The sequence below is a fragment of the Thamnophis sirtalis genome, unplaced genomic scaffold, assembly GCF_051295495.1.
Source record: "Thamnophis sirtalis isolate CommonGarterSnake01/CBP01778 unplaced genomic scaffold, rThaSir2_p1.2 scaffold_6, whole genome shotgun sequence".
NCBI classification, from domain to species: Eukaryota; Metazoa; Chordata; class Lepidosauria; order Squamata; family Natricidae; genus Thamnophis; species Thamnophis sirtalis.
The window spans coordinates 14132303-14147789 of NW_028261386.1; the positions used below are offsets into that span (position 1 = coordinate 14132303).

Below are 15487 nucleotides of genomic sequence, written 5' to 3' on the forward strand. Positions count from 1 at the left end.
TTATCAGAGAAAAGCATCCTCTCAAACGTCCCCTAAATCACTGCACAGCGAGATTCCGCCAGGCTCATTTGCAACAATAAATTTAAAGGTTAATAAGGATATAACATTTTAAACTGTCAGAAACAATATAAATTTATATATATGTCACTTGAAGGGAAAGAGGGAACACAGTCATAATAAAATGGCAAAAAACCAACACAAACAAGCAAGTCACTACCGCCATAATCATAAGTGAATGTTAAATGTGAAATATATGTAAAATACTCTAACTCGCTTATCAAGAAAATTACAGTACACACAAATTATTTGCATAGCCTAACACACTGTAGGCTTTTCAAAGGATTTTTTCCCCTCATTTAAATAACCAGTGGCTCCAAGGGGACAGGACAAAATAATTGCTTGATATTTCTCACGAAACCTAGAAGGGTCATTAAACATTAAAATCATTTCTAGAAACATTAAAATCATTTCTAGAAACATTAAAATCATTTGTGGAATAGCAGTTGATGCAGCAAAACCAAGTGGCACCATAAAGGCTCACACTCATACGTGCAATAGCTTTTGTGAACCATCTTGTGACACAGGAATATATATATACTGTATGCCTTTGTGTGCATTGTATGAATATATGTACAGAAGTAAGTGGCTGGGGTGGTGGGATTCAGCTTTACACACAACTACACTATGGCCTATATGGACCCAGCCATTCCCATTTCAGCTATTTTGGATTTAATCGGGGTGGTGGTGGTGGTGTCTATGGGATCGCCCAGGTTCAGGAAAACATGTAGCTAGCATTATGGCCAGTTTGGAGAACCTCCAAATCCCATCCCTGGCTGGCCATGCCCATCCCACCCCTCCCCTCCCTGAAATCTCCACACGGTCCATTTTGGATGTGAGGTAATTGCAGGGCCCACGGGGGGGGGGGGGAACGGACCTGTTTCCAGCCTTCAGAGGGCCTCTGGAGCCTGGGGGAAGCAGTTTTCGCCTCCCAGAGGCTCAAGGAAAGCCTCTGGGAGCCTAGGGAAGGCAAAAGTGCCCCCTCCCCCAGTGGTGCAGGAGGCCAACTAGGCTATGCATACCATGGCCACACCCATCCAGCAATGGGGCAGAGAACCTGTTGCTGAAATTTTTGAAGCCCACCGCTGGATTTAATTAATGTACAGATAAAGAGAATTTTCCTTTGCAGCAAGATAGAACCTTCTTGGTGAATGTATCATTTTTCTGGATTAAAAAAAATGCAAGATTTTAACAATTCAAGATTTTGGGGCAAAAAAACCCCATCCAATGATTGCAGAAAGTTTAAAACAAACAAAAGCATACGGTAACATTTTATTTTCACTGTTTTTATTTTTGGCGAAAGTACTTTTGTGTAAACTTGAATTAAACTAGACAAATGGACGAGACTTTTGTGGGAATGCTTTCTTTTCACATCTAAATTGGAAAGAAATTTAGATGTGAAATGTAAGAAATTGATGGATTTTACCAAACAAAAGTAAGGTAAAATGACCCAGGCTCTGATACTTGTTGCTATGGAGATGTGAAATGTGATGTGGTTTGAAGCTGTGGAATGTGTCATCAGAGATGAAAGTGTTAAAGGCGTAAAAAGATGAAAGAGAAAAAAAGAGAGGAAGTTTGTTTCTTTCCTCTGCCAGAGTTTCTTCTATCTTTAGACTATAATATCAAATTGGCAACAATGAGAAAAGCTTCAAGGATGGAAGGAAGGAGAGGTTTGGAAAAGCAACCTGCAGAGAAGAGAATGACACCAAATTTGCTTCAGACAATACGTAACAATCTTTGAATAATAAGTTGAAGTGTTTTTTTAAAAAAAACATGAAAAATGTGCAAAGATGAGAAAAGAGATTAAATAAAAAGTTAAGAAAGTGGAATGTTCTGCAAAACAAATGTTTGGAGAAACAAAACAGATTAATGGAAATCTTAAAGATGATGTTATGTATAGAGAGCTAGAAAGAGAATTTAATAACGTGTCCCTATTGAAATCGAGAGGAAGAATTCTGCTTGAGTTTTAGAGCAATTCCAGAAAGCTCAGGTGAAGGTATTAGATAAAGGTTATTAAAGTTTTAGCAAACTTTTGGATTGAGAAGAGGAGAAGACTGAGACAGAGATTGATAAAGTTTATAAAATAAATTCCAGATTTGCTAGAACAAGAAATGTCTCATAGAAAGGTTTGGTGAACTTTGTTAAGAAGAAAGCAAGAGAACACATTTTGCAGCAGCATTTTAATAACAAGATTGAAAATGTATAATACAGTTATTTCTTTAGAAGAAAGAAATTGATATTAGAGTTTTATTGAACAGAAAGAAGTGGGGATTTTTTAAATTGAAAGTTTAACACACACAGAAATCTCATTTACATAGGACAACCTAAAAGGTGTGATATGTACTTTCAAAAAGCCAAGATTTTGTCTGAATTCTATTCAGAAGGCGAGAGAGTTAAAGATGATTGAGAAAGAAAGATTTAAAGATGATTTAGATGAGATTCAAATGGAGGTGTCAAAGATCGCTAAATTGAGGAATAAAATATTTGAAAACAAAAAACAAAAAAAACCCCCACCACTATGTACATTCATTCTTATGAACTTTTTGCATCAAACAGAAGAAAATGAACTTACGATCTACATGTTGTATTAGGGGAAAAAGATAATAGAAAAAGAAGAAATTGTTTTTGTAATCATGGGGTAAGAGGTAATATTGTATTTATAATTGTGATTCGTATTGTAAAGCAGGGTGTCCAACCTTGGCAACTTTAAGACCTGTGGACCTCAAGTCTTAGAATTCCCCAGTCAGTTGGCTGGGGAATTTTGGGAGTTGAAGTCCACAGGTTTTAGAATTGCCATGATTGGACACCCTTACTGTAAAGGAAATTGGAAGTAACTTCTATTTTTTTCTTTTTGAACTCTTTTGACTTTTTCTTTCCCCTTATTTCTCTTCTTAAGTTTTTGTCTTCTGTTTAAAATTCTTAATAAATATATTCTGTACCATACTGTCTACAGTTCCACCCATTTAATCTCTCTCCCTCTCCCTCTGTGTGTGTGTGTGCTTGTGTGTGTGTCTGTGTGTGAATATTCCCAAAGATTAAGTGAGTGGAACTGTATACAGTATGGTCAGTGGAAAACACAAAGTAGATGGTATAGACAGTGATAATTAGTTTCTTGACAATGGACATTCACAAAACAGTTATTAGGTGTGACACATTCTAGCACCAGTGAGCCATTTAACACATGCAGTGTGATGCAAAATGGCCTCTGTGTAATCCTTTGAAAAATAGTGTTAAATCGCCAAATGAATAAATTTCAACTCAGTTGTTTCATATAAAATCAATCTTCGGCATTTCTTTTCTCAAGGACAACCGTCTTGAGATATTAACCCAGGGAGTTTAAGTGTTCCCTTCTTTGTATTTGAACACGGCTCATTTTTGACATCAGAAACGAATCCATTTTTTTTTCTAATGTAGCCTGACTACTTTTGTCGGAGATACGGTGCAGAGGGTTTCTGATGACAAATGGCCATTATTTCATGCTGGAATATAAGACAGTATATGAAAAGGGTACTGCCAGTGGATAATATGAAAGAATAGACAGGAGGACAGAGATGGTATGAGTACCCTTAGGGTAAAATGGTAGGATTTTATATTTATTTATAATAAGTAAAATCAGTAAATAAATCTGGGTCTCCTTAAACTATTTTTAGAGGCCTGCTAGGAAAGATTCATTCTTCATTTCACACTGTTTCCTTCCAAAAGAAATCTTTCTGCTTTTCTCTGCCTGTCATAGGATTCCTATAATTACCAGAGTATCTGCTCTTCCCTTTTCTACTTGGCAGGCCAACTCTAATGAGTCTTTCTACAGTGCCTATGTGAAGTCTAAGCAAGTCCATAATGTGGCTGACAAGCTTGGTAAATTTAAATGGGACCTACAGCAAAAAATTGCAGCTGGGAGTTGCCCTCTTTGAAGTTTTAGCCAGGTGACAGGTTTGTTTTTTCCCCAAGCTTTCCCAGTCTGGTCTGGCTCCCCTCCATGATCTCTTTAAAACTTCACTCGTCAGTCAGTGTTTTCTGATAACTGGGCATATCCAATCCTTATTCAATTATTTGGGAAGTTACTTTCTGCTTTAAGAATTTCCCTATTTTGGAGTCTATCTGTAAATCCCACAAATTTTGACCAGGTATAGTGGTATTTTATTATTATTTATTACACTCATATGCTATTCATAGGCTAAAGGAGACTCTAGATGGTTCATAATCATTCAATAAAAATGCCATATAAAACATAAGAAAAAACAAATAGAGAATTGAAATTTAAAATTAAATTAAATTTTAGTTGCTGATCTGGTAGCTGGAGACTCAAAGAGGCTCTCTTATATTTTCACAAAAATAATTATTCCATTAAGTGATTGAAGGCTATAGACAATGTTCAAGACACATTTCCCAAAATTTATTGGTAATTTCTGTAGATGTATGGTTACTGTAGTACTAAACCCCTTCAGTATCATAGTACATAGTACTGTAGTACTAAACCCCTTCAGTATCAAGAGCCGAGGTGGCACAGTGGTTAGAGTGCAGTACTGCAGGCCACTTCAGCTGACTGCTATCTGCAGTTCAGCGGTTCTAATCTCACCGGCTCAAGGTTGACTCAGCCTTCCATCCTTCCGAGGTGGGTGAAATGAGGACCCAGACTGTGGGGGCAATATGCTGACTCTGTAAACTGCTTAGAGAGGGCTGAAAGCCCTATGAAGAGGTATATAAGTCGAACTGCTATTGCTATTGCTAGATCATAGATATCATTTCTTTTTTCTTTTTTGCTTGGTGACTACAAGTTGACTTTTAGCTGAAAACTATTTTATGTATGTATGTATGTATGTATGTATGTGTATGTATGTATGTGTATGTATATATGTATGTGTATGTATGTATGTGTGTGTATGTATGTATGTATGTATGTATGTATGTGTATATATATAAATAATATGGCACTGCAACTCAATGGTAGGTAGATACACTTACTTTAATTCTTTCTTAACCTCATCATAGTCAGCTTGCACCTTCAACTTTTCTTCCAGTTGCTTATAGGCAATAAAGAAATGAAAAATAATTTTGATTAGATTTTTTATTTTACAATATAGCCTTCCTACAAAGCTAAGCAAAAAATATAAAAAGGAAAAATGGTAATATTAAATTTGTTTCAATCACAAAAAAAGAGAGAGAGGACATGTCTTTTCTATTACCCACTGTCATAGACAGATAAATATATTTTTTGATGCTTTTACTTAAAGACTGCCACAAACCAATTGATTTCTTGTGCCTTATCACCCGATATCAATGACATTGGCTCTATTTCCGTATATCACTAAGAGAGACTGTGTATCTAGAATGAAATGAGGGAGTCAATGAGGATTAAGAAATTCTGACCACAAGAACACCTTTTGGGTGTGTGGACACTTTCCAAACTTAGGATGTGGACAGCCTGCCTATTCTAAATAGGACTCTGCTGCCTTGGAAGAGACAGACACAGATTTTGTCAGGCGTTCTAATTTACACCTACGGCCTAAATGACACTTGTGTTCAGGAGTTCCTATTTCCTTATTTAATTAATAAGCCAGTGATGCCCTTTTCTGGATAGGTACAGATTAACAAATGTTATTTACACAATGGGTAGACAGGCCTGGATTATTGTTATGTTTATATTTATGTTTAATCTGAAAATTGTGGAATGATCTTGAACGAAGCCAGTTTCTGAATGGGATGCCTGATGGCGCACATGTCACATCTCTGTTGAAGCAACTGCACTGGTTGCAATTAGATATCAAGATTTAAAGTTCACCTTTCAACCTACAAGGCTTTAAGCAATATGGAACTTTCACTGTTAGACATTTCTTGGATTCATCAATAAGGGTTGAGGTTATTGTTTTTAAAACAATATTGCAATGTCTGATCTGTTGTTGTTGCCTGCCAGCAGAGCTGGCAGCAAATTCGTACAGTGAGGTGGTTGAGGAGGAACATGGGCCAGTCCTGGAGTCCTGGGAAGGCTTTGATGAAGGCTCTGTGTCGGAGGCAGAGAGGGAGCCAGAGCCGTCTGACAGCTATCAGCTGCTTTCAGAGTCGGACATCAGTGAGGCAGACTGGAGCCTGTTCCCAGTGTGCGCATGCACAGAGTTGCCAGATGAAGGGAACAGCTAAAGAACAGGGGTCGACTTGAGAGTAAGGCCATAGGTGGACGCTGAATGGCCCTCTCCCATAGGGAATAAAAGGGGAGTGGAGTTTGTAAGTGACAATTAATTCGCTTAATTGGTTCGTGACTCTTTGAGACTCCTTGCCAGGTTTTGCAGAGATCAGCCTGGCAGCTCTCCAAGCCAGATAAGGTCTGTAACTGTAAATCCTCCCTTGAAACACTTTGCTGGATGTGAATGAGCAGAATTCATAGTAAATTAATAAAAAAGTTTTTTTGTCAGGACAAGGAGTTTGCTTCATACTCTTGGGAAGCCTAGGTCAGAACATTTGCTGACTTTTTATCTCTTCAAGCTAACTACCATCTTCTTCTCAAGGGTCTTTTCTAAGACTGAAGATTGTTCCCCCACTTGGACCAAGAGAAATCGGAAAAACTGACTTAGCAAGGCCTTTGACAAATGTGAAACTGTGCACTCCAGCCATTTAGATCCCGAGTGCTTCCACAGCCTGCAACAGTTGTGGAAAAAGATTAGCATAATAATTGTCTGGAAGAACCCAGTGAAATGCAAAGTGGAACAAAAGGTTCAAGCTGTGAGACAATCTGGAGGAACAAATATCTGGCTCTAACTATCAACTTGGTTCTTTTTCAGACAAAATAAAAGGCATGTTTCTAATGCTGTGCAAGGTCTAAAAATACTCCTACACCAGCAGATGATGCTTTAATTGGGGGGGGGGGGAATGGGAGAAATTCCTATGCAGCAGTTAAGAAAAGTTTATCAAGAAGCCCATCACGATGTATTAACCTAAACAATGGGCACAAAAAATGAATGAAGATCAACGTAATAAGTCTTTCAGACTTTAGTTTAAGTCACGTATTTAATCACTCAATCAAATTTAGCCTTCCCCCCACCCAGGGGCTAGGAAATCACACAGCTCTGAATCGGGAAGTAAAGTATCAGGTTGTGTTGTCTTTTCTATGGATACAGCAACCAGACTGCACTCAAATTCAAATACGGCTTGTGAAGTACGTTTTTCTTTCTTTTTACTTCCGGTCAACCCCTGTCTGATTCTCAGAGTCTGCCTGGACAAGTCTTTGCAATTTTCTTGGCAAGGTTTTTCAGAAGTGGTTTGCCACTGCTTCCTTCTTAGGGCTGAAAGAAAGTATCTGGCCAAAGTGTCTTAGTTCGTGTTTTGTGCCTAAGGCAGGACTAAAACTCATAATCTCTGAGTTTCCCGCCTGATGCCTTAAGACCATGATGGTGAACCTATGGCACGCGTGCCAGAGGTGGCACACAGAAGCCTCACTGCTGGCACACACGCCGCCACCCCAGGTCAGAGCTCGGCGGCATTTCTTTCGTGAGCTTCTGTTTCCCTGCAAACAACGAAACAGAAGCTCAGGAAAGACAAAGATCTTACCTCTTGCCACACTGCTGGTGTTGGAATTCCCTGCCTCCTGCCAGTCTTTGGGTCTCTGCAGTGCAGGTCTGCATATGTCTGCGCATGCACATGTTTGTGCGCACGGACCTTTCAGTTTGGGCATGCACGCATGTGCAGTTTGGGTACTCAATGTCTAAAAGGTGTGCCATCACTGCTGTAAGATCTACACCAAGATGGCTCTCGTGAAATATATAATCACTCAAAATCTCCGCTTCCCAAGCAGCAAACTCCCCAAAGACACTGCTCTCCTGGTCTTGTAAACTCTTGTAGACAGGTTGTTTGCTGGGCAAATGGGAGTGTCTCAGATTATGGCCTGTGAGTGGCGGCTAAATTTCCTGATGGAGAATAAATGGACTGTATCTGCCTACTTACTGACAGCCCGGATTTGAGAACCGAGCACTGCGCTACAGGGTCAGCTCCCGTTACTTGTCCTGCCCATCTAAGCAGTTTGAAAGAACACAAATATGAGTGGACAGATACCACTTCGGCGGCAAAGTAACAGCGTTCTGAGTACCTTGGCATATAGTCATTCTGGCCATGTGATCACAGAAATGTCTTCAGACAACGTTGGCTCTCTCGGCTAGGAAATAGAGAGGAGTACTGCCTCCTAAGTAAGATATGACTGGTAAAGGGGAAATCTTTACCTTTCTCTTGGATGCTTTCTTTCTGGCAGAACCAATCTGAATTCTAAATGTGATTAACTGGTTGAAGGGATCTATCACAGCACTAGGAATAATGTGTATATCAACTCTAAAGCGAACCTGGCTGGGGCCATTTTGGAGGCTTCAGGATTGCCACAATGCGAAGAAGGCATAGGGAGGAGAAACATAGTTAATGGGTTTTTTGTAGCCAAACAAAATAGTTTCCTGTGGGAACTAAGGACATTCTAACAGGTGGCTGTGGAGAGGAGGAGTGGAGTAACCAGGCAACCAGCCAGCACCTTGATTGGACAATGTGACTGATTGTTTGGGGAAAAGGGGAACTTTCATTTTTTAATCCAGTGAAAACCGCAGGAACTTTCAGAGTCGGTTTTCACCAGTTTGTGCCAATATGACATCTCCAATAAAATTGTTCTTTGAGGAATCTGCCGGGCCTCGGAGTTCTGTTTTCTATGGGGTTATTACTTGGAACCATAACAATGTATTTGTCAAAATAGCATTAGAGGCTAAATATGCAATTTACCTTCCTCCCAGATCCTATCTAAAGCAATGGTGGAAACCAAACTGCTGGCTTACTTTGAGAGTGCTGTTCTTGGCAGTCAGCTGCTGCTCGAGCTGGGAGATCTGGCTGGTGGAATTTTCCCGAAGTTTGGTAAGGTTGCCTTGGAGTCTCTGAACATCTTCCACCAGCTGAGCAATTTCTCGTTCTTTGGAGGCCAGTTCTACTTCCAGGCTGGATCGTGTCAACACTTCAATGGCCTGCTCCTAAGAGTTAAAGGGAATTGGAAAGAGAGGAGACACAAGAGATCACACAGTGGCAAAGCAACATGACAAATATTACCTGCAGCACATTAAAAATGAAAAGCTAGTATTGGGTAATAGAGAATGGACAGGTCAACCTATTGTACTATTTTCAAATTTACTATTTTCTTCTGGGAGGTTTTGAAACATGCTAGAGAAAAAAACAATTACAATTCACAGAGCTGCCAAAGAATAAAACACATCGGAAGTCAGTCATGAAAACATGTAGCATCGGTCACTTCAATAACATTTACATACATGTAAAAAAGACTCAGTTCTTGTCAAATTAAGAAACAGATTTAATAGATAATGCATATGTGCCAGTTTCCAGTGAGAGATAAGTCATGTCTCTTGCATGTTGTCTGCATTTTAAAATACAAGTAATTTTGTATTTACAAATATAGATTTGCTATCTGATCTTTTAGAACTTTTTAAAAGGATATTTAATTTGAATTAAAGTCAATTAACATAACTGATTTTTCAGGCAGTATTATTAATCAGTGTACAGGTAGTCCTCGACTTACGACTGTTCATTCACTCAGTGACCGAGGTTACAACAGCACTGAAAAAAGTGACTCGTGAGCATTTTGCACACTTACAACCGTGGCAGCATCCCCATGGTCACGTGATTTACATTTGGATGCTTGACAACTGACTCACATTTATGACGGTTGCAGTGTCCCAGGGTCATGTGATCTGCGTTTGCGACCTTCTGACAAGCAAAGTCAATGGGGAAACCAGATTCACTTAACAAGCCGTGTTACTAATTTAACAACTGCACTGATTCACTTAACAAATGTGGCAAAGAAAAGTTGTAAAATGAGGCAAAACTCACTCAACAAATTTCTAGCAACATACATTTGGGACTCAATTGTGGTCATAAGTTGAGGACTACCTGTAGTTAGTTTACCAGTTTGATATACTGTATAAGTCTCTTTTTTTGGATTAAGTCGGGATTGATTATGCAGATTCATTTTTATTTCCACACAATTTCTTATTTTATGCAACGGAAACTCTACCCAGAAAATCTACTTTCAAGGCCAACAGCTAATAAAGCTTCCCCCAGCCTGGCTGTTTCTCGGTGTGCTGGACTTGTCCTATCCTCCCTCCGAAAGATAGCAAATTGGGAGAAAGCTGGGCTTGAAAAAATATATCCTGATTAGGAGCTATCTTGTACTGCTGTTGTTAGCACATTTTATTTAATTGAATCATAGGGCTGGAAGGGACCGCTGAGGTCTGTGCTGTAACTAATATCTGCTTCAATCATACTTCAATACACTATGTTCTATTAATGAATGACCGTTATTTTGAATAATAAACATGCTTGGATGTTTTGGTAGAGACACTATTGAGCCTTCTGGAGACTGTTTCCATAGTTCTTATGAAACTTTTAACCAAGGCAGCATTTGACCATCCCCCAGCCTCACAGAGGGTACCTATGCATTAATTCAACTTTGGAACTGATCGTTTAGGTGAACTTTCAGGATTGGGTTGTAATTATATACAAACTAGAAATCAATGTTTAAGGCAAACTCTAATTTGGTAAATAAGCTACCCAAATAATCCAGGGCCTATAGCTTGCTTAGCATTTAACTGGAAGTTAACCCTTAAACTAGAAATTGCCTTGATGTTTTTCCTGGTTTATGAAGAATCACAACCCACAAGCACAAGATACAATCAAACCATTACTACATAAATTTGCAAAGCCTTGCCCAAGGTTTTACTTAAGCTTACAGCATCTTGCTTGTGTAATAATGATAAATGCTACGTTAAGACTGCATATGGTTTGGGCCAGTGTAAAGTATTCTTCCTTCATGGGAATATCACATGTGAGAGCTCTCTCTATAAAAACAAATCAAATTAAGTGCCTAGGTCCGTCTGATTTCTTGCAGTGTACGTGTGTAGGTATATGAGTGAGCGTGCACGCACACACACACATACACAGGTAGTCCTTGACTTACAACCACAATTGAGCCCAACATTTCTGTTTCTAAGTGAGACACTTTACGACCTTTCTTGCCACAGTTATTAAGTGAATCACTGCAGTTCTTATTAACCCAATTGTTAAGTGAGTCTGGCTTCCCCATTGACTTTGCTTGTCAGAAGGTCAAAGGGGATCACATGACCCTGGGACATTTCAGCCATCAAAAATACATGCCAGTTTCCAACTGTTCAAATTTTGATCGTGTGACCATGGAGATGTTAACACAGTCGTAAGTCTGAAAAATGGTCACAAGTTACTTATCTCAATGCTGTTGTGACTTCGGTCACTAAAGGAACTGTTGTTAAATCGAGAACTATCTGTACCTAGAAGTGTTAGAATATGCAAAGAAGAAGAACGACAAGCAGTTGTGAATTCTCCAACACTGGAAGTTTTAAAGAAGAGACTGGACAACCATTTGTCTGAAATGGTATAGGATTTCATGCCTGAGCAGCGGGCTGGACTAGAAGACCTCCAAGGTCCCTTCCAACTGTGTTTATTCTATTCTATTCTATCCTACCCTATTCTATTCTAAACCTCTGTTTATCATGAGATCTGGGAACTAACCATGAAAATAATGAATCTATTCTAAGGCTACATATGATATAAACGTTCACTGTTCCTGGAGATGAAAAGATGGCTCAGCAATGGAGAGGCTATCACTTTCTGTAACTGGCTAGCATGCAACTGGTACATTAGAGGCATGGCATGAAGCTCCATATACCCCCTGTTCCATTTTCCATTCCCATATTATTTTTAAGCCCCGCAGGGTTAGTTTAAAATGGACGACTATGCAAACGTTTAAAAAAAAGAAATACAATTCTAACAATCTACTGTCAGAAGAGAGCACAAGGACAATTGGCTTTAGATCAGCAAACATTACCTTCCAGTTTCCCTCAGGAAACCGCAGGGTTATTATATACATGCTTCCTCCGCAAACACCCAGGGCTATCTTAACGCATGGGCCTGATTTGCCCCGGGGCCCCATGAGCATATATGTTAACCTGTCAATGCACCTTGTATCATATAAATACAGCAACATATTTATTACATTTTAAAATTAATTTGTTGTTGTTAGTTGCGAAGTCGTGTCTGACCCATCGCGACCCCATGGACAACGTTCCTCCAGGTCTTCCTGTCCTCCACCATCCTCTGGAGTCCATTTAAGCTCACCCCTACTGCTTCGGTGACTCCATCCAGCCACCTCAATCTCTGTCGTCCCCTTCTTCTTTTGCCCTCAATCTTTCTCAGATCAGGCTTTTCTCCAGTGAGTCCTTCCTTCTCATTAGGTATTTAAGTTTCATCTTCAGGATCTGGCCTTCTAAAGAGCAGTCAGGGTTGATCTCCTCTAGAACTGACCGGTTTGATCGGCTTGCAGTCCAAGGGACTCGCAGGAGTCTTCTCCAGCACCATAGTTCAAAGGCCTTTTAATTAATACTAACATGCAAGTGTATATTTAATTTTATCGACCATTTACATTTTTATTCCTGTGAGTAATTGTCATAGAGGCCCCAGTACATTGGCTGGGGCCCATAAAGCTGTTAAGATGGCCTTGCAAACACCCCAGTCCTAAAATGTCCAGTTCTTCCAGGGTAGAAGATTCTGGCTAAACAATTCAGCTTTACACAGAAGGAAAGTTTAAGAAGTTAGACGGCAGGCGCTCCAAGAAGATTATAGGGGAATAGAATGCTGCCTCTTACCACATCCGGTGCTTTCTGAATCTGGTTAGCCAGCTGGAGAGATTTGTTTGCAGATGAGAGTTGCTCCTTCAAGGACTCTGCTTCTCTTTGAGCTACCTCTGCCCTCTGAAAAAGAGGGAGGGAGGGGGAGGAAATCAGGAAGTGAGGATGGGGGAAGAGGGAGAGAATGTACATTTGATTTAACAACTGGCAATTATTGCACGAACATTCATCAATTCATGCCCGACTGAGTATAATTGATTTTCCTAAACACTCAACCTAATAAATGATGGGGGGAGAACCTCTGAATGTGATGGATTTTTATTTTAAACAGTACAAGGAAGAAATAATTGAGCGATTATGACAGTAATTTAACGCTAGGAGCAAGGAATCCCCTGCTGACACAAATGCTGCGGCCCACTGAATTTCCCAGGCTGGATGAATGCGAGTGGAAATGGATTCCTTTGATTCAATTGCCTTCTGTATTCTGAGCCAAAGCAGGCAGAGTTGCGCGATTCCTTGTGGGAATAATTCTCATGAGTAAAGGCTGAATTAAATGATCCTCAGTCTGCTTTGCCTGAAATAATCACAATGGCCTTTTGTGGAGTCTCTTTCTTCCATAACCATGTCTCTCCTTTGCATACATGCACACAGTGAAGTATACAAGGTAAGGAGAATGGTTACAGGCTTAATCCACATTACATTTTTATCCTGCCTCTTTAAAAAAAAAACAGGAGGCAATAACCTCTGATATGCCAGAGATTTGCTGAATATGTTTCTCATCAGCCCAAAGCAGTATGGCCAATTATCAAGTTGATGGGAATTGTGATTGCAATATCTAGAGAGCCACCTTTTCCCATTCTGTTCCAAGGGACACACTGTACCATGCAAAATAGTTCCTCTTGTCCTTACAAAACCCATGGTAAGGAAATAGAAGAAGAGGCCACCCAATTTACAAAATCCCAAGTGTTTGCACAGTGCCTACAAGCACTGGGCTCTTCTATGCATAAATGCAGCTCACTGCGTAGATATGACATTTATGAGATCTGTTCCTATAAACAGCTTGAGGACTGGGTCAAGGCTGCCCAGAAAACTTCCTGGCTTTGAGAAGAGGTGCTGGGTCAAGTTCTCCTTAGTCGAAATCTAACACATCAACTGTTCCACATTTGTTTTTAATGAATTACACGACACAAAAAAAACAGTAGCTCTAGAGGGAAAAGCAGCGCATGAAAACGTTAAATTATAAATGTACTTGTTGGAGCAAGTACATGCTACTGTAGAAGAAGCATCCCCTTTTGGATGGCTTAAAGCAGGAATAATTCATTGTAGATGGTGCTTACTGACCATAGTTTATTGGAGAGGCGGGGGAATGATGTTTGCTACTCCAAACTAGCTTCAAATAACAGACTCAACAGGGACATAAAGTGGTCAAAGCAGAAAGGCCTTGTATGTCTCTCTCCAAATCCAGTTCCAGAAAACTCTCTCTCTCTCTCCCTCCCTCTCCAAATGGTCTCAGAGTTGGAAGCATGATATATTTTCAGTGGAATGATTAAAGTCATTTATTTACTACCTTCATGCCCAACTGTCAAATAATTGGCCTATTTTTTTCTTCTATTATCTTGGCTGCAAGGGGAATGAATTTATTATCTATATAAATATCTGCAAATAAAAACTCAGTTATTAGTGTAAAAGCAGGTAAGAGATCAGTCACTTAAATCTCTGTAGCATTGTTGCCCTTCCCTCTTGAGCAAGCCTGGGCATTTTATGGTCCGTGGTTCTCATCTGGCCTACATCAGTGGGCATCGTCATTGGGGCTGGGGCAGTGACATAGGATGGGACGGCAGACCTCCACAACCGTCTCAATTTCTCATGTGGCCTCTTGGGAACATTAACTGCCCACCTCTGCTCTTGAAGGATCCTTCCTAGGGGGTGGTAACAGTGGCCTGAGGTAGAGGAAGGAGAAAGTCCAGCTAATTAGGCTTTTGCAGGCTTGTGGCCTGCTCTCCTCCCTCTTTTCAGGGATCATTTCCATAAGGCAGTTACCTTTGCAATGCATCATCAAGCCCTGTGGAAGGAGTGCTCTTGTCATCCACTGACCTCCCACTGAAGCATTGGTGCAGATAAGCCATCCCAATAATCAGCCTCCAAAGCTGCTGCAGGGATGTGTTTTTAGCTAAAGAAGAAATGTTCTGAAGGAGTGGGTGGGAAAGCATGAGGCGGGCTTCCTTACCTTTCCGGCATGGTTCCTCTAAATTACAAAAGGGTGGTCAGAATGTAAAGGACTACATGAAAAGAAAAAAACTTAAAAGAGCCATGCTTGTCCCAACCTCTCCAACTGAAGGGAGTTTTCTTTCAACTTGCTAAGAGTTGGCTTCCATTGCGTGTTACTCTTGATATTTGATATATACAGTATATATCTGATAGAAGCTATAAGGAAGTGGCGTAGAATATTTGCAGCATTTGCAAAATGGCAGCATGATGCCATGGCGTCCCTTGTCCCCCTTTAGATGTCTGGGCTTTCAATCAACATGCAAGGATGGGTGCAGGAGGAGCAGTTGAGGACATGGGTTTTTCAAGATAATGACGGTGACCTGAATCATACCCGTCATCATAATTTTCTTGCAGGACACAGGGATCTATCACCCTATCTCAGGAAACTAGATCCAATAATCACTACCTTTACCTTCTGGAATATGAACATGAGGTATGCCCGGTTTACAGCTAGGAGATAAGGATTCCTATCAAAACAT

At 40.1% G+C, this 15487-nt stretch overlaps 1 protein-coding gene across 5 annotated transcripts in view; it reads right to left on the bottom strand.

The window, feature by feature from the left end:
- The window catches only part of CUX1 (cut like homeobox 1), a 358739-nt gene that overhangs the window by 121822 nt on the left and 221430 nt on the right, over positions 1-15487 (bottom strand). For all 5 annotated transcript variants that reach the window (XM_087717241.1, XM_087717238.1, XM_087717242.1 and 2 more), the window contains exons 10-12: positions 12759-12863; positions 8853-9041; positions 5020-5078 (exon numbers count right to left, since the gene is read on the bottom strand). In XM_087717241.1, the coding sequence (XP_087573367.1) occupies positions 5020-5078; positions 8853-9041; positions 12759-12863 (353 nt within the window). The remainder of the gene's footprint in view (positions 1-5019; positions 5079-8852; positions 9042-12758; positions 12864-15487) is intronic.